This window comes from Electrophorus electricus, chromosome 1 (assembly GCF_013358815.1).
Source record: "Electrophorus electricus isolate fEleEle1 chromosome 1, fEleEle1.pri, whole genome shotgun sequence".
NCBI classification, from domain to species: domain Eukaryota; kingdom Metazoa; phylum Chordata; class Actinopteri; order Gymnotiformes; family Gymnotidae; genus Electrophorus; species Electrophorus electricus.
In genome coordinates this window covers 23,981,100-24,007,158 of record NC_049535.1, presented here as the reverse complement: position 1 = coordinate 24,007,158, position 26,059 = coordinate 23,981,100, and the positions used below count along the sequence as shown (strand labels likewise).

The 26,059-nt window shown below is 37.2% G+C and overlaps 1 long non-coding RNA gene and 5 gene segments (V, D, J or C); all 6 read left to right on the top strand.

Moving 5' to 3' along the window:
* The first annotated feature begins 7,473 nt into the window (after positions 1 to 7,473).
* On the top strand, positions 7,474 to 7,964 carry LOC118241197. The segment is given in 2 exon segments: positions 7,474 to 7,530; positions 7,657 to 7,964. Coding segments are annotated over 2 exon segments (351 nt in total).
* Positions 7,965 to 10,725: 2,761 nt separating this feature from the next.
* On the top strand, positions 10,726 to 11,253 carry LOC118241186. The segment is given in 2 exon segments: positions 10,726 to 10,794; positions 10,883 to 11,253. Coding segments are annotated over 2 exon segments (357 nt in total).
* LOC113568272 lies at positions 11,013 to 13,503 on the top strand. The segment is given in 5 exon segments: positions 11,013 to 11,062; positions 11,772 to 11,895; positions 11,994 to 12,580; positions 12,970 to 13,069; positions 13,196 to 13,503. Coding segments are annotated over 3 exon segments (420 nt in total).
* A 1,058-nt stretch (positions 13,504 to 14,561) lies between these two features.
* Positions 14,562 to 15,093, top strand: LOC118241171. The segment is given in 2 exon segments: positions 14,562 to 14,632; positions 14,734 to 15,093. Coding segments are annotated over 2 exon segments (363 nt in total).
* Positions 15,094 to 16,611: 1,518 nt separating this feature from the next.
* LOC118241167 lies at positions 16,612 to 17,229 on the top strand. The segment is given in 2 exon segments: positions 16,612 to 16,692; positions 16,781 to 17,229. Coding segments are annotated over 2 exon segments (381 nt in total).
* Positions 17,230 to 25,156: 7,927 nt separating this feature from the next.
* LOC118241203 lies at positions 25,157 to 25,922 on the top strand. Its single transcript, XR_004775903.1, has 3 exons — positions 25,157 to 25,254; positions 25,335 to 25,425; positions 25,842 to 25,922. It is a non-coding gene; the product is annotated as an uncharacterized LOC118241203 (long non-coding RNA).
* Positions 25,923 to 26,059: the final 137 nt, after the last annotated feature.

The following is a 26,059-nucleotide window of genomic DNA, read 5'->3' as shown; positions in this document are numbered from 1 at the left end:
TATTATGACACAACTCAACACAACGAAGACATAGCACGCAAGCTATCGGTTAAATTTCAACAATATTCACATTTAGACAAGAGACTTATATACACACACTAATGATACACAATGAGGAGCAGGTGTGAAACGCAAGGAGGGCATGGCCATACAGACGAATACACACACACACACACACACGTTTGGGTGGAGGGGCCACACCGTGCCAGTTGTCCTTATAGCACGTGATAAATCATTAAATTCCCAATTTTAGGAAAGGGGGAGCAGGTTTACCATCAGGGCACAAGCAGCATGAGTAAGTGTTCTGTGTTCTGAGTAGCGACCTGAGCCCGGGTCACTTATTCATGCACTCTTATACATTCAATAATAATACATTACACTGAGTAATACCCTTCTTGGTTTGGTTCATTTCTACATAGTATACCAGCACATATGATGACCTTGTATGTCCCAGTTCTGGTCATGGAATATTCCTGTACTGCACATTTCACTTATGCCAAAAAAACATGAAACTGCAGGAGCAGTATTGTGAACCAGTGAGATTGATTTCAAGCTTTTTGGCATTCTCCAAAAAAGACACATTTATCATACTAATAGTTTAGTTCAGAAATTTTCATGTATTCATTCATCAAGTTTTCAGACTATAATTTTTTCAGAAAATTCCATCACTAGGACTTTAGATTACTGGGACAAGTGTATTGTGTTTTTCATTTCGTAAACATCCTAAGATTAATTCACTTATAGCAAGGAGAAAGTAGCAGTCTTATGCAGATATCAATGAACAACATGTCCTAAATCTTGAAGTCGACATTATATTTATATTTATTTTCATGTTTCTAAAAACAATTGAGAAATGTCAATAAATGGCTTGCAGACAGTTACCCTGGAAGTGACAAATTTGATAACCACACATCCCAGTGTGTTTGTTATAATGATGTTGGACGGGATGCACTATATGCAAATCCTACCTCTGTCCCTCTTACAAATGGTCTGTGGGTCTGAACTGAGCTAAGCAGTTCAGTTCCATGTCATAACCAACAACAATGCTCTCATCATTACTGCTGCTGCTGGTAACAGCTGCTTTCTGTAAGTGTCTCAGGTGAATGACTGTATCTGAACTGGAAAGGAACATGTTTTAACTCAACATGTTTGTAGTAATTATTTTATAACATGTTCTGTTATTGTCATTCGCCAGGTGGTGTTGGCTGTGTGGAGCTCACTCAGCCAGCCTCTGTGGTGGTCAAACCTAGAGAATCATTCTCCATCTCCTGTAAGATCTCAGAGTCAAGTTATTGTATTCACTGGATACGGCAACCCACTGGAAAAGCTTTGGAATGGCTTGGCTATCTGTGTAGCGGTGGTGGCACTAAACTCAAAGACACAGTGAAGAATAAGATCAGTTTCAGCCAGGACACATCCAGCAGCACTGTTTTTTTAAGAGGCCAAAACTTTGAGATTGAAGACACAGCTGTATATTACTGTGCCAGAGAGTCACAGCATTACACATATACAGCAGGCCTGTACAAAAACAACCCCTGACAAATATGGAACAAAAAATGTGATAAAAAAAACAACCCATGACATCACACTGCTTACCTGTTCATCTCAACATACACAACAGATTATTTTCCTCCTGCTTTACCTTTGTTGTTGACTTCAATATCAACTGACTAACATATACATTATACATTATTTTACAAATACACATTTTATTAGTTATGCACTATGGCAAATATTAATTTCTAATAAATATTCTTTTAGTGTTTCTATATTGCAAATTCACTACACAGGACCACAGATGAAGAACAAGAGATTACATTTACATTTATAGCATTTAAATAGTGTTTTTAGTGTCTGTTGTATGGTTGAAATCCTTTTATTTGTTTATTACCTCTGTGCTCTGTACGTCTATATATATATATATATATATATATATATATATATATATATATATATATATATATATATATATATATATATAGACCATATATATATATATGTATGTATGTGACCTTGTAGTATGGTTTGCATTGGTCGCATTGATCTTATACTGCATGCTACTACAAAGACGAATATGCATTATACAGTAGGTAGCAGGCTATTTCAAACATTGCCATTACCTTGACGTACTGTATTCAGTTTATAGAAGGAATGAGCTCCAGAAGAAGTGGGAGTTACTTAGGATTCAGTATACTCATTATAAGAAGTCTGCACATTCGTGAAGCAGTGAGAGGCTGGTGCACTTACACAGGCGCAGAACATTCGTGTCATCCATCAGTAGTATGTTTGGTGTGTTCAAGTGCAAATACACACTAGCAACAATGGGCGATGGATGGTGATCATGGTTTACTAGTATGTGACGTTACTTCTTCACTGGAAAAACATTTGAAATGTCTTAATGTTTTGCTATAATGACATATACATTTAAAATGAACAACAAGGAGTAATAGAAGAGCTGATGAGGAAAAAGCAAGCCATAGGACAGAACACTTGAAGTAATCATCATAGTCACAGGGCCAGATACAAAATGAACAAAGTATGTGAAAGTAGGGAGAAATTAAAAATGTTTTAAAAGTAGATTTGTATTTCATTGAATGTAAAGAAATCTAAATATAATTTCACATAATAAATAGGGAATAATGTGAAAGTCTTATAGGCTTATAGTACATAATTGTATGTATGTTCTGTTTCATGTCCACTAGTGGTGTTTTGAAGCAGAGAGGTGTGATAAATGCAAATTGATGTTGCCCTTATAAGAGGTGATAAATCTTTCAGCTGTACATTGCACGCCATACTGCCTAATGTCATTGTGGTAGTTGTGAAAAGAGGAACAAATATCCACTATGGAGATAATTGTGAATGTGTTTTTAATAACAATGTTTCTTCAAGGTGAGCCAATGTTCATCATCAATATCTGAATTACCTTAATTTTTTCACAATATTTTGCCATATTTACAGGATTTTGTTCTCACAGGTATTCTCTGCCAGACATTTACCCAGTCTGAAGCTGTTGTTAAAAGACCAGGAGAATCTTATAAACTGATCTGCACAGCATCTGGATTCACATTCAGTAGCTACTGGGCAGCTGTAGTCAGACAGGCTTCTGGGAAAGGATTAGAGTGGATTGCAACTATTGGCACATCTAGCAGTCCCATCTCTTATTCCCAGTCAGTTCAAGGAAGGTTCACAATCTCCAGAGACGACTCCAGCAGTCAGCTGTATTTACAGATGACCAGCCTGAAGAGTGAGGACACTGCTGCATATTACTGTGCTAGACAGACACAGTATGAGAAGACAGAGGAAGAGCTGTAAAAAAAACCACATCCTCACACATCTTCACACATCCTCATTGTACATGAAAGATCCCTCGGACATGGAGCCTTAGAAGTGCATGTATAGAGTAAAGATAGATCCTTATATAATACTGGATGTGAACCAATCTAGAAATAGGTACTGAACCTTCTGCAGCTTCCAATATTTAATTTATTGCTAAATTAAATCCAGTCAGACCTAAACTGTAAAATATTTTAGGTCAGGCCAGTTAATCATTAAATAAATTCCTTCCTTTCTTATTTTCCAGTGCTGTTTTCATGCAGACACATTCAAATTTTTAGCATTGGTTAATCTTTGTTCCTTCTGTTATATTGAAGGTGAAAACATTCTGGAAGTGGAAACTGATTGCTTGAAGTTTTTAAAATCTCAGACATGATTCCACTTATTTACAATATCATTAAAAAATGACATTACTTGAACAACTGTAATATGTAAGTGTGTTCAATAGAAGTTAACTTTTGATTGCAAACTACATTAGATAGTGCTAATGTTCACATTTTAGGTAAGGGGGTGCAGGTTTAAAGTCAGTGTACATATTATTCTCTTTCGCTTCTTTATGCACTCGTCACAGATTTAAAAATGAACAATCAACAGAACTCCAGATTTCTTTAGGATTAAAAATTATAACCATAGAAAATTTATAAAATAGTTCAATAGCAAAATCAATAAGTATAAATATGCCCTCCTCAAATGATCTCAGGTCTTTCATTCTGCTCTCAAGTAAATGTTTAATATATTGATAAAATATGAATAAACAAACAAGAAGTTCAGAGTATCACTTTGAAATATATTTGATGATTAATGATGTTTTAAATAATGGTTAGCAAAACACCATGATTGCAACCCCGAACAGAAAATTCCTCAGTTACTTTTATATAAAGGATATGCAACAATTTGAAGCAGGAGCAAAGCACTAGAGCAAGATTCATTGATTTTAATATTATTGCCCTTTTTTTTCATTTTTTAAAACATTTCTCATTCTCACTATAAAAACTTGCAGTATAATAAACAACACCACTTGCAGTATCATAAACAACTCCACTCAATCTCTTAAAAAAATGGTTTCATTTCTTTCTCGTTTAGTAAATAGTAGTTTCAGTCCTGGATGTAGCAGCTCCTGTTTTCCTGAAGAACAGAAAATCCCACCAGTACAACACAAAAAATGTTTTCTACATCTCCACAGCTGTCACTGACAGCAGCATCCCGTAAGTAAATTAAAGACAGTTCACAGTCTTGAATGTCACTAAAATGGAATCCATTTTGATTGAAAGTTATTTTTAGCACATTTATTATTATTATTATTATTATTATTATTATTATTATTATTATTATTATTATTATCCACAATTTATTTATTTATTTAAAATTCACAGTGTACTTTACGTAACAAAGATGAGTCACTTCATAACAGCTCACATCTGTGTGTCAGTGCCGATAAACGTGCAGACAAAAAGCAGCAAGCAGCAGTGTAGGTCTCCAACTTATATGATTAATGAAAGAAATTAAAGTGAACCAACTACAACAAAAGGAGACAAAATAACATACAATGACCGACAATCTGTACTGCAAACAGAACAGGCTTAAATAAGGCATAACAAAATTGCATAACAGCCTCTAGGTGGTGTGGCGAATGAGGGAACACACACCACCTGAGGGAGGCATGACACAATAGAAAACACAGACACATGTAAAACAAGAATAACAAAAACAAAAGCCACATGCAGAGCCACCACCAAATGTCGTAGGCTATGGCAGGGGGGGATACATCACACAGCAGATTCAAGGAGCTTAACAAAGTCTCACCAGAATAGCTCCATTAGCTGTAAGGTCTCACAGTCAGTAATTAATATAGTTTGGATTCCAACACCTGCAAAAAAGGCATTGGAATGGGTTGGCTTTATGACTGTTGGACAGCAGATAAAATCAAGAAACTAAAAAAAAGTTCCATGGCATCAGTCTAACCTCATCTCCTGCTGAGGTTAGGTGTCCGGAGAACTTTGTGAAGGTGTCCTGTCAGGTCTCTGGATATGCTCTCAGTGACTACGGCACATGCTGGATCAGACAGCCACCAGGCAAAAGTCTGCAGTGGATTGAGATCATATGGGGTGGAGGATCCATAGACTATGCAGGATCCTTTAAGAGTCGCTTCACCATCTCCAGAGACACGAGCAGTAATGTGCTCTTCTTAGACATCACTGGCCTGCTGCCTGAGGTCTCAGCTGTTTATTATTGTGCAAGAACAGCCACAGCAGTACAGCTGAGGCTAAGGTTAATACAAAAATAAATTTTTACAGCTGTTTTATTTAGAGTTATCACATAATCTGCATTATTTAGGAAGCATAGATGATAGACTACATAGGAAAACAGTCACTACAAGTCTCATATTAATATAAATAAGAAGCAATTATATGTATGTTGTATATAAGAGACTTTGAAAAAAGTATATTATTGAAATACATAAACAATTCTGAGATTTGCTGAGGCTCACTGAATGTAATGTTCCAGTTATTTACATTCTGTGCTAACATACGGTGCAGTGGTAGCTCAGCAGTTAAGGTGCTTTACTGGTATAGGTTGCTTGCTGGGTCAAGCCCCACCACTGCCAAGTTGCATCTATTGGCCCCTGAGCAAGACCCTTAATGCTCAAGTTGTGCTCAGTCATAATTGTAAGTTGCTTTGGATAAAAGTGTCAGCTAAATGTCAATGTACTCATTTTGATAAACCACTAGGACTCATCCCTCACTGAAAAAGCAAACAAATGTAAAATACTGTTACTCTCAGTGTTGCATTTGTCATATCTTTGCACTTTCCACCAATTTTTCCAGGTTTCCAAATTTCTTTTTCTCTTTTCCTATAATTAGAATAATGGACTGATGTTTTATAAAGGATCTCCTGGTATTTAGTCATTAGTTACAGTATACTAAACAACTAGTCTCTATAATAAAGTATAATAAATAATAATAAATATCTAATAAAAATATAATAAAAAATAATATATATTTTTAAAATGGTCTCACTTGGATGACAAGATAAGTAAAAATTAGTTTCAGTCTTGGATGAGGCAGTTCCTGTTATCCTCTGACGAACAGAAAAATCTCATCATTGCAACACAAACCATATTTTCTACATTTCTCTATCTCTAACTGACAGCAGCATCACATAAATTAAGTAAATTAAGTAAATTAATTACATACCTGTACCCACTTCCATTAGTACCAGCTGCTCTCAAACAGCTATGGGGAACGTGGTACTTTACTCAATTAGACCTATGCAGTGCATATAATCTAAAAGAGTGATGAATGGAAGACAGACTTTAGCACATCTTCTGGACACAACAGTATCTGGTCCTTCTGTATCACTGTCTTCTAGGCATATATCAACGAGGTCATAAATGAGTTTCTGGGTAGATCCTTTGTTGCATATTGCATTGATGATTTTGATTTGTTCCCTTTCCTTTGACAGACAAGTGCATGATATGTGTGCAGTCCTTACCATGCCTCTGACTGACCTGCTCTGCTGATATAACTCTTGAAGACTTCAAAGTCGCTTTTGCCAGTGCCCCTGTATTGCAGCAGCCCAATCCCATCAAACCCTTTGTCAAGGAATTCATTGCAGTGGCTGTCATTGTAGTTGCTGATCTTTGCCTACAAAGGGTTCAGTGTGACAGGCTCAACAATCAGCATGTGCTGGATCTGCCAGATTCCTGGGAAAAATACTCGACTGCATTAGTTTCTATTATTCTGAGAGTAGCAAGAGCTCAGTCCATGCAGTACAGGGCAGGTTCACAACATCTATTAAAACTATGTTACAAACCTGATTGTGATGAAGTTTATGATTTCAAACTTTGAAGATGGTTCAAATGTAGACCTGCAACCCTGTAGAATCATGAATGTTTAATTTTATTAAAGAGATTCGGCAACCAAGAATGAGTTGTTTTCTTTGTACTTTTTAAAAGAATGACTGTTTTTTTTTTCTCTCAAAAAGCAGCTTGCAGTGATATTGTACTTGTCCATAATCCATGTCTAAAATACCTTTTTCTTTCATGGGTATCCAGATATGCAAATACAAATTTCCCACCTCAATCACTCTCTATTTAGGTGTTGAGGCAGTTAAGCTCTGGAGAGCAGAGATCACTCCAGAACAACAACACAACCATGTTCTCCACACCTCTTCTACTCATGCTGGCAGCTGCATCCTGTGAGTTATTGATTAAATCATTTAATTTGCTGCAATTGCAATCCTGTTTTGATTACTTATTAAATTCAAGTTTGAAGTGTAATATTTTTATTTGTAGTTAATTACATCATATTGTTTTATTTACAGATGTGCATGGTGAAGAACTGACTCAGCCTGCTTCCATGACAGTGCAGCCAGGCCAGAGTCTGTCCATCAACTGCAAAGTCTCATATTCTGTTACTAGCTGGGGCACATCTTGGATCCGACAACCTGCAGGAAAAGCCCTAGAGTGGATTGGGTATATCTATAGTAGTGGGAGTACAGCTTACAGTGATAAATTAAAAAACAAGTTCAGCATCTCTAGAGACACTGGCAGTAACACAATAACATTACAAGGACAGAATCTGCAAACTGAAGACACAGCTGTGTATTACTGTGCCAGAGAGTCACAGTAAGAAGAGCTAGTGGTTACACATTACAAAAACCTTGTGAGTTTGGTTTGTGATGCACTCTCAAGGCAACCATTTAATCCAATATCCTTACATGGACTATCAAAATGAAAGCTCTGATATTTTCTTTATGTCTCTGTTCAGCATTTAGCTACTATGCTGCACTTAAAACTCTGACGGGCCAGGCAAAGTCAGATGCTTGCAGATATAAAATATGAGATTTATTTGTGCTCAAAACCAGGGTCAATAACAGAAGGACAAAATCAGGGGTAATCCAAATCATGAATGAAAAAGCAGTCCATGTCAAAAACCAGCAAAACCATTCAAAAACCAGGCAGATTAATCCAAAAGGGGCAGGCAAAAATCAGAGGCGAGAAACTCAAAAACTAGATTCAATACACAGAAAGGTAATCAAGGAATTAATGCTCTGCATGCTCAGACTAACAACGGTGGCAATACTTTGCAACACAATGTAGATTTAGACAGCCTTATCTACGTATTCCTAAGTGAACACAGGTGACTTCAATACTCTGGTAATGATGATCCATTCGAAATTTCATGGTTGGATGAGTCGTTGGTTGGGTGATGAACAGCCTGCTGGGTAGTGTAGTTTATTAGGGGTCAGGCAGTATAACAAAAACCAATTGTTAGAGAACCTTAGAAGTACCCAGCATGACATGTTTTTATAACAAGTTGTAATGATGCCAAGCACCTCAATGATCTGGGTTGTAACTCACACACATACTGACTCATTAACTCACTCACATTTAACATAATTCACTACAAGAGTGCACTGTTAGCACTGAAGTAGCTTTGGTGCTTCTCATCAATGATACTGTATGTCCTTGTTATTATATAGCTGTCTTGGACAGTATTGCATGTGAGTTTTGCACTGCTGCTATTACTGTAATCAAGCATATTTTATTTTGCGGTTAAGTTGAAGGGAACAAGTGAGGCAGAACATTTCTATATCATGTAAGTTTATAAATAGAGTTGAATGAAAGTACATATGTAGAACACAGTTGCTATAGAATTATTGCTTAATTTTTCACTACCGCTTACTCCAGGAAAGGGCTTGCAGTGGATCAGAATAATCTGGATCAGTGGAGCCAAACACTCCGGACGATCCTTTAAGAATCATTTAATGTGCTGTACTGAGACATCAGATGCCTTGTGTCAAAAGTCCCAGCTGTTTCTTGTTGTGATATGACCAGTACTTTGGTACAGTGCTGTGTGATTAATAATAAATACAAGTCACGTTTCTAATGAAATGGTTCACTTTCCAGGCAGGATTAAACGTATCTAACAATTATTGTTAGATCACTGGATTGTAAGTGTCATGTCTGCTCAGGACGCTTCCATTCACATTAGCAGAGATCACAGTCTCCAGAGCATTAGGAATCTTTTATTCACCTTTTTCTAATTGTAAGTCTTGTTATTCCTTGTATTTAAGCCCTGTACAAAGTGTTGATCCCTAACTTTGTTCCTGGATCTGTTTGTGACAGTAGGAATGTTTAGTCTTGAAGACAATTTTGGGGGGCAATCTTGGGGACAATTTTCATTGCTTCTAATTATTTTATAAATGTGGACTGCATGAAAGCACACATTAATATTTTTTCAGGGGGGTGAAGCAGATTTACTGCATTTACATTATCACCATTTGACATATGCAGTTTTGTTCTGGAAAGTATAGTAAAAGCATTTGACATTAACTTGTTCACTAATCTAGTAATAGTTTTTAGATCATGACATAGATCTAGTTTCTCATGCTTTGACAGACAGACATTATAAATCTCATGAATGTAACTGGGACATTCTTTCATGCTTACATGCACTGATTCCATCAGGCTCCTGGTAAAGGATTCAAAAATCTAATTTACTATTATTCTGAGAGTAGCAAGAACACAGCCCAGACAGTACAAGGAAGGTTCACAGCATCTAAGGAGAGCTCTAATTTCTACTTGCATATGAGTCAACTGAAGCCAGAATACTCTGCTGTGTATTACTGTGCTAGAGAGTCAATGTGCTGAAACTGATACATCTTGGGAGATTTCATTTCTTTTTGCCATGTTCTCTGTATGTAGATTAACTGTTGGTCAGCTGTCCATAAATCCAACAATCAGACTATGTAGTGTGAAGCAGTTTCCAAGAATGTACCCCAAATTATTGTAGGCTATGTGATTTCAGACATTTATCTTATTCAAGGAATCTAACCAAGTTACCTTGCATATATGGAAGTGTTTACCTTGTTATAAATTATTTTTCTAATGCAATCTAATGTAATCAGCATAATTCACTCCTGCACAGGTTAGGTCTCCTGGGGACTCAGAAAACGTGTCAGGTCCCTGGATATGCTGTCACTGATGCTGAGACAGGTTTGACCAGACAGAGTCCAAGGTAAGGGATGCAGTTTTTTTAAATCAATGATATGTTTGTATTTTATCGTCACACAACTTTACTATAATTGTGAAATTTGAATTTCTTGATTCTTATTGAATTTAATACTAAAGGCATGTCCAACACAAACCTAAATATATAAACTCATCTTAAAAACCAAGATCAATAAAAATATTAATTCATGTTCCATTTGCACCACAGCAGGGTGCACCCCTCACTAAAAATACAAACATGTCTAATGTACCCTCACTAGCCATGCAGCATTTGTCATGTGATTGACTTGTTATGCAAAGGTCTCATGGAACTTCCTTATATTTAGAGGAACAGGCTGACAGTCTGTAGATGAACTCCGGGTGTCTAATAACTCTAATGAGTTTCAGCTCTAACCAAACCATGTTCCTCACATCTACGCTGGTGCTGTTACTGCTGATTACAACACGTGAGTCTTGTATCTGTTAGTAACCATTTTAAAGCATAATGATCATTTTAATGCACTGTGATATTATTTGCTTTGTGCATCTGTTTAGGTGTGCAGTCCCAGGTTGTCCTCACCCAGTCTGAGCAGTCACTAGTAGTTGCTCCAGGTGGATCTCATAAACTGACCTGTGCCTGTAGTGGGTTCAACTTGGGCAGCTATAGGATGCACTGGATCCGTCAGGCTCCTGGGACAGGACTGGAATGGATCATGCACTACTACACTGACTCTAGTAAAGGCACAGCCCAGGCAGTACAGGGCAGGTTTAGTGGATCCAAAGACAGCTCTAATTTCTACCTTCATATGAGTCAACTGAAGCCAGAGGACACTGCCATGTATTACTGTGCTAGAGAGTCACTGTGAGAGGACTCATACAGACAGCTGTACAATAACTCTAAAATAAAAAATATAGTAAAATGAGCAGTAGGAAAACACTGGTCAAAAAGGCAGTGATCCTCATAGTAAAATTGTAGCATGCTACTTTTAATCTGAACTTTTATATATATATATATATATTTCATACAGTCATCATAAAACATAAAATCCATTTAAACATCATATGATAAGAATTCTTTCTTTCTTTCTTTCTTTCTTTCTTTCTTTCAAACATCATTAAGAAGTATTTGCTGTGCTTCTTGTCTATTTTCAAAAGTTTGTAAAGCCCCAACATAACATAAATTTTGTTTGTCATTCATATCCCCATCCTTCTATTTGCAATAAAAAGATTTACGAGGATCTCCTCATAAAGATGTTAAGAGGAGTACCGCATGTTAGAGATCAGTGTGAATTCTGCCCAGAAAATATTCCCCTTATATTTCACGTGTATTCCAGTAGAGTGCGCCTTTCACTTTAAAAGCAAAACAATCTGATTTAACTGCAGTCAGTAATTTTTTATGCTGTTCCCTCATTATGCAAATTTTTCATTGAACTTTTCTGTACAGAAATAAGAAGAGAGACATTCTGCAGAGGATCTCTGACACTGTGTCACAAGGATCTTATTTATCATGTCTGGATTCATTCATGCCATGTTCCTCATATGTTCACTGCTGCTACTGATTGCCACTTGTGAGTCTGTAACTCTTGTACTGGAAAACCACAATAAATCCTTAAATGGACTATGAAAATGAAATCTCTAATAATGTTTTCTTTATGTCTCTGTTTAGGTGTCCACTCTCAGATTGTCCTCACATAGCCTGAGGAGTCAGTAGTAGTGGCTCCAGGTGGATCCCACAAACTGACCTGTGCCTGCAGTGGATTCAGTGTGGGAGCTGCTGATGTGCACTGGATTCGTCAGGCTTCCCTTTTACACGACATACTTAAAGATGATTTATTTTAGGACTAGTGGAAATGGGCTGTTTTTCCAACATGTGGAGACAATTTGCTATCTGTTAGTCATAGGCTTACTTTTTAAAGTTCTAATATAAGGACTTTTTCAACAATTGTTTTATACTTATGAAACACTACAAGAGCATATCTGTTGACATATAAGTAAAAATATAAATGCATTAAATAGACCAATAAATTTAACAGTGAGTCCTGATGTCCCATACCAGTTTGTCCTCACACAGTCTGTGCATTCATTGTAGTGGCTCCTGATGGAGCCCACACACTGATCTTTGCCTACAGAGGGTTCAGTGTTGGAGAGTCCAAAAATCAGCATGTGCTGGATCTGCCAGGTTCCTGGGAAAAGACTCAAGTGGATTGTTTTCTATTATTCTGAGTAGCAAGAGCTCAGCTCATGCAGTACAGGGTAGGTTACCAGCATCTACTGAAACTATATTACAAACTTGATTGTGATAAAGATTATGATTTAAAACATTGAAGTTTATTAAGAAATGTTTCCTTTGCAACCTTGTAGGATCATGAATGTTTCCTTTCCTAAAAGGAAAAAAAACCAAAAATAAACAAAGAAACAAATAATTAGCTGAATGTGAGACATCATGAGATTGTATTTTTATAGCCACTGTTTTCTTTGTACTTTTAAAATAATGGCTTCTTATGTTTCTTTATGTTTATTCTCAAAAAGCAGCTTGCAGTGACATTGCACTTGTCCATAATCCATGTCTTAAATACCTTTTTCTTTCATGGGTATCCAGATATGCAAATGCAAGCTTCCCACCTCAATCTCTCTCTATTTAGGTGATGAGGCAGTTAAGCTATGGAGAGCAGAGATCACTCCAGAACAACAACACAACCATGTTCTCCACACCTCTTCTGCTCCTGCTGGCAGCTGCATCCTGTGAGTTATTGATTTATGTATTTAACTTCCTGCAAACACAGTCCTATTTTGATGACTTTTAAATTCAAGATTGAAGTGTAATTTTTTTTATTGGCAGTTAATTACATCATATTATTTTATTTACAGATGTGCATGGTGAAGAACTGACTCAGCCTGCTTCCATGACAGTGCAGCCAGGCCAGAGTCTGTCCATCAACTGCAAAGTCTCATATTCAGTTACTAGCTGGTACACAGCTTGGATCCGACAACCTGCAGGAAAAGCCCTAGAGTGGATTGGGTATATCAGTAATAGTGGGGGTACAGCTTACAGTGATAAACTAAAAAACAAGTTCAGCATCTCTAGAGACACTGGCAGTAACACAATAACATTACAAGGACAGAATCTGCAAACTGAAGACACAGCTATGTATTACTGTGCAAGAGACTCACAGTAAGAAGAGCTAGTGGTTACGCTTTACAAAAACCTTGTGAACTTGGTTTGTGATGCACTCCCAAGGCAACCATTTAATCCAATAAATGCTTATGGATTCATCTCAGTTCAGATTGCCATGTTAGTCAAATTTGAAATGAAATGAAAATATAATTTATATTTAGAATAGCTTAATATATAGAACAGGTAAAAGGATTGGTGAGGTTTTCAGTTCTAGCTAACTGACCAGTTGCACAAAAACCATGTTCCTCATATTTACACTGAAGCTGGTGATAACCAGATTTAGATTTATTTGAATGAGGACTGCAGACCATCAGTTTTAAGGCATAATAGGGATTAATTTTATTATTTTATTATTTATAATTTTACCAATTAATCCAGTAAATGCTTATGGATTCATATCAGTTCAGATTGCCATGTAATGCAAATTTCTCAATTAAGAATTCATTAATATATAGAATAACTTAAATAGAACAGGTAGAAGGATTGGTGAGGTTTTCAGTTCTAGCTAACTGACCAGTTTCCATTCTACAGAAACCATGTTCCTCACATTTCACTGACACTGCTGATAAACAGATTTAGATTTCTATCAATGAGGACTGTAGACTAAAGCACAATAGGGATTATTCTTATTTTCTGTAGTAACGTTTGTTTAGGAGTCCAAACCCAGATTGTCCTCACCCAGTCTGAGCAGTCAGTAGCAGCCATTCCAGGTGCTGTCCTACAAACTGAACTTTGTCTGCAGTGGATTCAGTGTGTGGGCACTGATGTACTGAATATGTCAGACTCCAGATAAAGGACTTGAACAGGTCATGTATTATCACTCTGAATTTTTTTGATTGATTTTTATTCAGTGTATCTCCAACAGTAAAATCATTCATCTTTACTCATGTTCAGTCATATACCACCAGTAGACTCTGCCCCTCGCTGAAAATGTACTTAACATCCATCCTGTGTTGTTTCATGACACTGACTTGTTATGCAAATTTCTCATTGAACCCTTTTCCTATATTTAGTGGAACAGGTAGAAAGTTTGAAGAGGATCTCCAGGTAGCTTTCTGCTCCAAGAACATCCAGTTCTAAACCAACCATGTTTGTCACATCTACATTGCTGCTGGTGCTGGTTGCTACATGTGAGTCTTTCATCTGTCTCAGTGACAAACTACATTAAAAGAGAAAATTGGAAAGGAATTTAATCCACTGTGCCAATGTTTCTTTGTCTATCTGTTTTTAGGTGTCCACGCTCAGGTTGTCCTCACCCAGTCTGAGCAGTCAGTAGTAGCCTTTCCAGGTGGATCCCACAAACTGACCTGTGCCTGTAGTGGATTCAGTGTGGGGGGCACTAACATGTACTGGATCCGTCAGGCTCCTGGAAAAGGACTGGAATGGATCATTTACTATTATTCTGAGAGTAGCAAGAACACAGCCCAGGCAGTACAGGGCAGGTTCACAGCATCCAAGGACAGCTCTAATTTCTACCTGCATACGAATCAACTGAAGCCAGAAGACACTGCTGTGTGTTACTGTGCTAGAGAGTCACTGTGCTGGGACTGATACAGACAGCTGTACAGAAACCCTGCAAGGAGATGCCAAAGAGAAGCAGCAAAACAATGTGTTGTTTAGAAGTTACTAATATCAATAAATGTAAAATAAACTGCCTACAAATGAATATACTCATATTTTATATTACATATATTTATTATGTGACCAAAATTGAACAAAATGAATGAAAGAATAGGCAGAATAGATGAGAATAGTTACAAACTGAGCTTGGTTACAGCCCCTAAAAAGTAATTTGACATGACAATGAAATTACATAGAACAATGAAAAGCTGGCAATACAATACAAACTAAGGAAAAAGTTAATAATTGCCCAATCTATATAGTGAGTGATGCGTATTATGTTTATTCTTGCATATCGATGAAGGCTGTTAGACATTACTTTATTGTGAGCAGTATCACGTAATAATATTAGGAAAGTATAAGACTGCAATGTGTAAACCCAAAATAACTGTAATGTAGGTGGTGTGACAACACAAACAAGAAAAAAAACATCAAACAGTCCAGTGGCAGCAAACGGTCAAACATCATGTACATTCATGGTTACCAACAAGCAACAGAACCCAGACTTGGAATTAAGAAAAAAGGAGGGAAGGAGAGGAATACCTACACAAATATTAATAGAACCAACACGGAGAATCTGCGAATACATATTAAGGGGAACAATACACATGAAGACCAAAATAGAAGCAGGCTACAACAAAATAAAAATGACACAAGCAGCAATACGAACAAATAACACAAGCAATAACAAACAAGGTATGGAGTAACAGTGACTAATGATGATACTGAACACACACAGGATATATATGCATGTACTTATGAGAACTGAACAAGACACAGGTGATACAAATGAGACAGGGAAAACGAAAACGGACCAGAACAGGAACGGAGAATATGAAACAATGACATGAGGCAGGGAAACCATGGAGACAAAGATGCTAGGAGGGGCCAATCAGCCAATCATGACAGGTGCTGGCAAGTTCAAGGGGTGGGACAGCCCAGGTGCATGCACATAGGGTGCTGTTCACGTCATGAAAAAGTTTGAAAACAGGTGGCATTTAAATGACTTCTTGAGTTTACCAGCATAATTCACCCCTGTTCAGGTTAGGTCTCCTGGGGACTTAGTAAATGTGTCACGTCTCTGGATCTGAGATCACTGGTGCTAGGGCAGGTTTGACCAGATGGAGTCCAAGGTAAGGGATGCAGTTACCTGAAATCAATTATGTGTATTTTACAGACATACAGCTTTTCTATAACAGTAGAATTTTAATTTCTTGATTCTTACTCAATTTAATACTCAAGGCATGTCCAGCACAAAACTTAAAAATGCAAAGTCATGTTAAAGACCAAGATCACTACTCAGTATTCATTCATGTTTCACTTACACTACAGTTGGGTGCACCCCTCACTGAAAATACAAACATGTCTAATGTACCCTCACTAACCATGCAGCATTTGTCATGTGATTGACTTGTTATGCAAAATTCTCATGGAACTTCTTTATATTTAGAGGAGCAGGCTGAAAGTCTGTAGATGATTTCCAGGTGTCTAATAACTCTAATGAGTTTCAGCTCCAACCAAACCATGTTCCTCACATCTACGCTGGTGCTGTTACTGCTGATTACAACACGTGAGTCTTGTATCTATTAGTAACCATTTTGAAGCATAATGATAATTTTAATGCACTGTGATATTATTTCCTTTGTGCATCTGTTTAGGTGTCCAGTCCCAGGTTGTCCTCACCCAGTCTGAGCAGTCAGTAGCAGTCACTCCAGGTGGATCCCACAAACTGACCTGTGCCTGCAGTGGATTCAGTGTGGGGGGTACTGACATGCACTGGATCCGGCAAGCTCCTGGGAAAGGACTCGAATGGATCATTTACTATTATTCTGAGAGTAGCAAGAGCACAGCCCAGGCAGTACAGGGCAGGTTCACAGCATCTAAGGACAGCTCTAATTTCTACCTGCATATGAGTCAACTGAAGCCAGAAGACTCTGCTGTGTATTACTGTGCTAGAGAGTCACAGTGAGAGAGGACAGAGGGAAAGCTGTACAAAAACACTTCCTCATTCATTTCAGTGTAGATGAAAATTAAGAGATCTCAGACAGAGTAACATATTTCACTTACTTTTCCATGTTATGATGTCAAACATTCCAGTGACATGAAACTGTTGTGAAATGGTGTGTGTGTGTGTGTGTGTGTGTGTGTGTGCGTGCGTGTGTGTGTTTGAGTGCGAGTGTGTGTGTGAATGCTGAGCTTATTAAGGAAAACCATGTGATTATCTTAAACATGCTTTTGTTACAATTATTTTGAATCTCTTGCTTTCCTGCCTGCCATGTGGGAGTAATCATAAGCATCAATATGCACATTTTTGTTTGTTATGTAGTTTTTCTGTTTCTGTACATGTGCATGCTCTCTCTCTCTTTTTCTCTCTCTCTCTCTCTTTCTCTCTCTCTCTCTCTCTCTCTCTCTCTCTCTCTCTCACATACACACACACACACACACACACACTTACTTATGATAATCATTTATATGGCAGAGAAGTGTTAGTTATATTGCACTTCGTGTCTAAAAATGATAGCGACGCAATCTCACGGACAGTAAAAAAGGTAAGTCAGGTGTCTCAAAAGGTTTCATTTTTGGACTAAAACATTCATTAGCTTGTGTCATTTTTTGCATGTACGTGGCACACAAATAGTTGTTTCCTGTCAGAGCATGTAGGTAGGAAATATTTAGAATACTTACATTTTAAAGTTTAAGCGCTGAATCTCCCTCTTGAGCGAAATTACAGTGGTGACCTGTTATGTTGATCGCAGCCATCTTAGCTGGTCTGTTGTAAAGAGTGCCACTAAACACTAGTGTTTATCTCCTGTCTCTGCTACACATGTAAAAAGAAATCCTGATGTCTGACAGAGCATGTATATTTTAACAGAAGTGATAAACAAACAACTTGTTGTAGGACAATGACTGGGAATAAACAAGCCATATTAGTCCTAGTATAAATCCACAGGAAAATGTGAGACTATGTGCAGAGGGAACAGAGAGCAAGGTTTATGTACACTGCCTGATAGTGCCAGAAATTAATGACAGAGCGGGCGAGTGTAAGAACTGACTACACGCACACAGGGTTAGTGTCAGTGACTCCACTACTGGGGAGGAATCTGGAAGCGGTATAGTTAAGTTCCTCCAGGACCATGGTGCAACACAAAACATCAGTGCAACAGAAAACATGCTACACAAGTGCAAACAGTTCGATATAGTGCAAAATGTCATAAACATTAAATAAACAATAATAAATACAGGACAGGACAAATACAAAATGAGTAGACAGTGCAGTTATTTAGTCCAGTACACAGTACTAGGAATATGTAAAGTGAGTTGTGCATAGGAGTCAGTGACATGCTATACTGAACATAGCAGTCACTGGTAGCAGCCAGAACAGTTCACAGTACAGTGCTGGTTTAGTACAGTACTCTAGCAGCAAGTCGGATAATGTGCAAGACTACAACAGGAGTGCATAGTTTATTTGTGTGAAGTGTGACTTCAGCACTAGTCCGATGCAAAACAATGTGTGAGTGTGTGTATGGATATGTATGTATGTATGTATGTATGCATGTATGTATGTATGTGTGTATATATGTATGTATGTATGTATGTATGTGTGTATATATGTATGTATGTATGTATGTGTGTGTGTGAGTGTGTGTGATTATGTATAAGCATGTGTGTATGTGTGTATGTGTGTATGTATATAAAAGTGCCCGTTTTTGGAATCTGAATTGGGATTGTAGTTAGCCAGAGTTCAGGAGTCTAATGGCTTCTGGGAAGAAGCTGTCTGGAGGTGTGGGACTGGATGCTGCAGTACCTTCTTCCAGATGGCAAAAGGGTGAACAGTTCGTGTGAGGGGTGTGTGGGGTCTTTCACAATGTTGGTGGCTTTCCGGATGCAGCGTGTTGTGTAGATGTTCGTGATGGAGGAAAGAGAGACCCCAATGATCTTCTCAGCTGTTCTCATTATTTTCTGGAGGGTCTTGCGGTCAAAGGCGGTGCAGTTCCCAAACCAGGTAATGATGCAGCTGCTCAGGATGCTCTGTATAGTACCTCTATAGAAGGTAGTGAGGATGGGTGATGGCTGATGGGCTTTCCTCAGCTTCTGAAGGAAGTAAAGACATTTCTGGGCTCTCTTGATGATGGAACTAGTGTTCAGGGCCCAGGTGAGGTTCTCCGCTAAGTGATCACCAAGGAACTTGATGTTCTTGATGATCTCCACTGAGGAGCCGTTGATGGCAAGCGGGGAGTAATCTCGCCTTGCTCTCCTGAAGTCAACAACCATATCTTTTGTCTTGTCGACATTCAGAAACAGGTTGTTGACCTTACACCAGCTCACCAGTTCATATAATTGGATTAACGGACTGAATTATTACATAGGTCTTTATTACAATTTTATTATTAGATATTTAACTTGGAAATATCAAAATAACCTACTGCTACTGTACACGCTGGACATGGCAGCCTGCAGGAAGAACTCTGGAGTGGATTCGGCAAATATGTGGTAGCGGTAACGTCTACTACAGTGATTAACTGAAGAGTAGGTTTCAAGTTTCCAGAGACACCAGCAGCACAGTAACCTTTCAAAGGCAGAATCTGCAGAAAGAAGAAAAAGCTGTCTATTACTGTGCTCATGAACCACGGTGACATAATTCAGCAACATTCCTGTTCAAAAATAACCTCTGAAGAAAACATTGTTACTGTGAGAGTCTGTTAAAATAAAATAAAAAAGTATATAGTGAATTAACATGACCACATGTTTATTGGTCCTCTGAACTATTTAATGATACAAAATGGAACTATATCAAATTATATCAACTATATCAACTTTAATAAATTTTATATCAAATAACGACACACCTGTGTTATTGTGTGCATAAACCACAGTGTTACAGTTTAGCTTCCTTGTGCAAAATCATCCATGATTTAGTAATCTTGCAGTCATTTGGAGATCTGTCCTCTGTCACTGCAGTTTGAAATAAGAAGTGAACATTTTTTTGCCAAATAAGTGGTTAATAACAATAAAACTTTCAGTGCCTAATTAGAAGCAGTGAGCTTACAATATTAAATCGAATTCAGTTTGATTAGCTTTTAATATCTAGCCAGAGGCTTAATATTCCATTGATCCTGCATCCTTAAAAATGAATGCAAAGAAATTAGATCTCACCAGCTGGATAGATAGCAGAGAGGAAATAATGATAGTTTGGAACTAACACAAAAACAAGTGGGCATATTTATTATTCAGCCTATTTAGTCTTGCCAAATATGAACATTTAAATCAACTGATGGCATAACATTTTAAGTGATATAACTGCACCAAAGAATGTAGCTCACCAGACCGACCAAAAGGACAATGGTGAGGTTAAAAATATAACATTTCAGTGAATATGTACTGCAACTTAAAATATATTTCTAAACTCACAGTTTGTGACTAACAAAAGAATATATTTTAAACACTACATTTTCAGTGTGGTGCCAATTCCAAAAAGTATGTGTTTCTTTAAATTCCATTATTAGTCACATGTGTAAATGCAAATATTGTGTTCAGGCTCCCTTCCTTAAATAGTTCACATACTACAATTAGAACTCCCTCCTCTTAAACCTGAAAAACATAATAATGCTTTCTGCATATTTATTCTTGCTTCTGGTAACTCTGTCCTGTGAGTTTGACTTTATATGAAAACTTTACATTTTGTGCATTACAAAGTGCATTATTCATCTTTCCCTATATTTTGTGGTAATTCTAATACTTTTTACAGGGGTCCGTTCTTATGAACTCACTCAGCCTGAATCCTTAATGATCCATCCATGTCAAACTGTGACCATAAACTGCAAGGTCTCTACTTCAGTAACCAGTGTCCATGTATCTTTGATGCGGCAGGTAGGAGGGAAAGTTCTGGAGTGGATTGGACTAATTTATTCAGGTGGAGACAGACCTTTAAAGAGTCTCTGAAAGACAAGTTCAGCATCTCCAGAGACACTTCCAGGAACACAGTAACATTAAAAGGGCAGAACCTCCAGCATGAAGACACAGCTGTGTGCTACTGTGCGACATCCTCGCAGTGACACAAATTAGAGGCCACAAATGCAAAAACATGGAAGTTCAGTGCAGTCTGCTTTCAGTGAAACACTGAAATGTAAATATACATGTGAAACATGAACAACACAGTCAAGAAATTTTTAACATTCACTTCAGTTCGTACAGAGGATATGCACCTTCTGAATCCAACTCAGTAATTTAATGTATTTATTTTTAGGTTAAATGGTCTAGGTACACTAAAAATGAAAGCTTGGTGTATTGCAACAAACCTGTTTCAAGTAGCATAGTTACACATTTAGTTTCTTATTAAGCAACTGAACAAGATAGAATAGAAATAGATTTATGCTTCACAGATAAATCATTTCTACATTTTCACAAGGATTTAAGCACTGATCTGTTGCTGATCAGTGACCTGATGCTGCTAAGTTTGCCAAGAAATCATTGATAAAGGCCAGGGTCAAACAACCAGCAGACGATTATGCAGAACCAGAGAACTTCTTGTGGAAAACAAGTCTATGAAAAGTCATAAAATACTGCAGGTGATTCTTGGATTCTTCACTCCACATGAACAATGTTAAGCATACCTGGCTAGCTAACATATTCTAATTAAAATATGCAGCGCTATAGAAGTGACCATTTTCTATTACTTTGCCATACTTTTGCAAAAATGTTATTGTTATTTTTATAGGTTTAGAGACTTATTTCAAGTTTTATCATGTTTGTACAAGTATGACACAACACAATATATATATATATATATATATATATATATATATATATATATATATATATATATATATATATATATATATATATATATATATATTGTACCTGACATAAACTGAGCTACAATGTTAGCTGTCATTATACGCTGTGAATGCAACCCGAAAAGTAGATATAGTTGTAATGTCAACATCAAAATTGTCAAATATAGGTCCAAACATATATTAAATTACTGATAATCACAAAATGGAGGTATCATTTCTGTTTATCTTCTGTAATTTTAAAGTTCCATGTCACAAAATATAATACATTTCACTTTTAATAATGCATGACTTTCAGAGGTAATGGTGCCTGACTTTCAGGAAACACCTGTGTTCTCAGAACTGACACAGTAATGTAAATATATGAATTTAAATATGCTTTGTCACTTTTTCAGTATAGAGTTTTAGAAATAGACTTCAGGCTGTAGACCTTACAAAACATTAATCGAGCTAAACAAAAATAGAGCTAAATTAACATTTTCACAATGTACATCTCGGAGGTATAGAAATAATACTCTGTCCTTTAGTACTCAATCCAGTACTTTCTATATTTAATACTCATTTGATGCTTATATGTTCTTACCATTCTATTGTGATTATCATTCTATTATTGTATCATTCTGTGTGATCATTTTTTTACACACCCAATTTGATAAATAGATTAGAAGAATGAAGGATCGCCTCCTTTTTTTATAAGCTTTTTTTTTTTTTTTTTAAATCAGTTTTACCCAAGGACTCTTACTTTTTCATTCTAAACAATACATTTTATTTCCTGTGAGTAACTCTTTTATTGATATTCTCCAGTGTTATGGATCATTTGTCATGTTAATTGACCAAACCTTTTTGAGATAGATCACAGACAAGCATCCAGATATTACATCTTAGAATTCCTTGGTACCTCAATGACTATAAACAGCACAGGCCTTGACAGGCAAATACCAATCCAATACCATCTACATGATTTAGGAGGGTATTTCTAATTGTGTAACCCATGACTGGAGACTTATGCAGTCATAGTCTTTGGAAATCATTCTGTAACTCATTTGGATACGGTACATCAAATTGCACCAGAATTCTGTTGTGAAAAGCAGGTAACCAATTATGTGGCTTTTAATATGGTACTCTGGTGTACATGGATTGAATGAAATTGCTGATTCAATATGTTTCTTCACAAGAAGTCATTATTCTAGTGGTTCAAAAATGATTTCTCACAACATTACAACAGACACATTCATTAAAGGGCTCTCTGAGCTGCAGAGTTTTTTCAAAGTCATCATGTTGTCTATCTCTCTATTATTATTTCTGGCAACTGTAAACTGTGTTAATCACTAAAATAACATTACTTCAAAACATTATTTATTTATCAAATTATCATTTAAAATGTTAAATCTTGTTAGTTATTATTATTTTTATTAGACTTAGTAAATGTATATAATTTCCTTAATAAAAAAATATAATCTTTCTTCTGTTTGTTGGCTTTTACAGGTGTTCATTTTATTGAACTTATCCAGTCATTCACTGTAGTTGTACAACCTGGAGGATCATTTACCATCTCTTGTGCATTTTCTGGGATGTGACTCTCTAGCTACTGCCCTCATTGGATATGACAACTTGCAGGCAAACCTTTAGAACACATAGGATATGGATGTACTAGTGTAACAAATGTAAAGGATTCAATAAAGAGCAAGGTCAGTCTTTCTGCCGATACTACCAGCAACAGGTTTTTTAAAACAAATATTGATCTGTGATTGACGTGAAATTAAGGAAGTTACATTTTTATGCAAACCTAACCCCCATATCTGCTGAGAGAAGAAATGCCCACTGGTCATCTTGAACAAAAATCATGTTCTCTAAACTTCTTCTAACTTGTGAGTTGTATACTATACTAATTAAATATTTTCTAGTACAGTACAGAGTGCAGTACAGACTAGTACAGAGTGCAATTTGGTGTTTTGACAGCAACTGATTGTCACCTATTTTAAAACATCATAACTGTTCATGGGTTCTAAAAGTATTGAGCTCATTCAGCCTCCTGTTATGGTTGGTTGATTCCAGGTGAATAATTTTCCATTCCCTGTAAGATTACTGGGTACTTGGCCACAGGAGGGGGGTACACAAACTGAATAAGACACTCAGCACGACAACCAATGGAATGGATTGACTTTTTCCACAGTCTAAAGAGCAAGATCAGTTTCTCTGCAGACACCTCCAGCAACAGTGTATTATTACAGGCCAAAACCTTAACAAAAAAAATCCCCAGTGCCAAAAGCTCACACATATTTGCGCGCGCACACACACACACACACACACACACACACACACACACACACACACACACACACACACACACACACACACACACACACAGACACACACACACACACACAAGTGCACTGCTCTTCTTTGGGTTTTAGACCATTGTCAACATGGCAGTGACACTGAAATGGCAGTGGCAGTGTAGTGGGTGTTGCACTGGTAAGAGTGTCAGATAAATAAAATAAGAAAAAGACAAAAATAAATTTAGATTTTAATTCTGAATCACCAATTTGAAAAAAAAAGCACAAAAAGGTACATTTTTGTGGGTTATAGCCATGAAAATTATTCATTCACATGTGTAGTGAGATATACATATGCAAAGCCATGTACATGTTAATGAACATGAATATCTCATTCCTGTCTGAATCTGAATTACAGCGACTGCTTGCAGTGCCATAAACAGCCAACAGGACTTCCTAAAAATGACCTTCATGTGCATATGTCACATATGTCTTCCACACACAGTATACATTTCATTAAACTCACTGAAAGATGTTTATCATGTCATTCATTGTCATGGACTTCTTATTATAATATGTGTGTGGATGTGGTGTCCTCATATTTGTACGACTTTCTTAAGTTACCATGCAACTATGATCCATTTGAGCAGCATCTCTCAGGTTGCGGAGGATCAGTAAAACATTGGTCAAACGTTTTTAATATATTGCATCATGATGAATGAATGAATGAATGAATGAATGAATGAATAAATCAATTCATATTAATAATATTCACCATATGTACATCATACTGGAATACCATTTACTGGTAAACTGCAAAAACATGACATAAACATAGTCAGCTGACAGACATTATTACAAATTTCTGTTTGTGGGTGTCTCATGAGCCTTTATGCAAATCAGTGGTCCATCACTTAAGCCTCACTACAGAGCTGGAGTGACAGTGCTGTCCACAGCAGTCCATCAGCTCTGCAGAGCACAGTAGAGTAGCTCCCTCCAGTTCATCTTCAACACAAACCATGCTGTCTGTGGCACTACTGATGTTGATGCTAACCAGGATATTCAGTGAGTTTATTGAGTTTAAGAGATTATTATCATAACATGCTAATCTACATTGTGTGACTGTCTTTTCTTTTTTTTCACAGGTGTTCACTGTGTTGACCTGACACAGCCCAGTTCTTTGAGCGTCCGACCTGGCCAGTCAGTGACCATCAGCTGTAAGGTCTGCAGGAAAAGGTCTGGAAAGGGTTGCCTATGTAATCACTGGTGGAAGCTTACACTATAAAGATTCAATGAAACCCAAATTTACTTCATGAGACACTTGCAATAGTGCAATAACACTGCAAGGCCAGAATCTGGAGATTGAAGACACAGCTGTGTATTACTGTGCTCAAAACCGTCATCTGAGTGGTGGGAGTGTACAAAAACTATGGAGATCTGTCATTAGCACAGAGATATATTTATAAGATTTTGGCAATTCACTTATTACATGTGCTACATTCTGTAAACGTGGTGCAAACTCAGAGAGCACATACAACTTGCTGTATAACTTAGTTGTGGTGTATGCGTTAGCAGCATAGCTATTAGCCATAGTTCCTAGTACATTTCGAGCGGAGTATAAGGGCAGTAAACTTTAGTATCCTCTCTTCAAGTTGTCCTTGGGGTTCCTGAGTTCAGCCCACGTGGGACAAAAAGCTGCCCCATAGCCCCTGAAGCTACCAGTACCTCAGGTTAGACATCACAGTAACCCTCACAGCTCGAAGTGACAGAAATACTATGGAGGGCTATTTGTGCTTGTGTGGAGTGCAGTGTGAGCCAGAGACATTGCACTGAAACAAAATATTGTAAGTGCTGAGACCAGACATTGCTG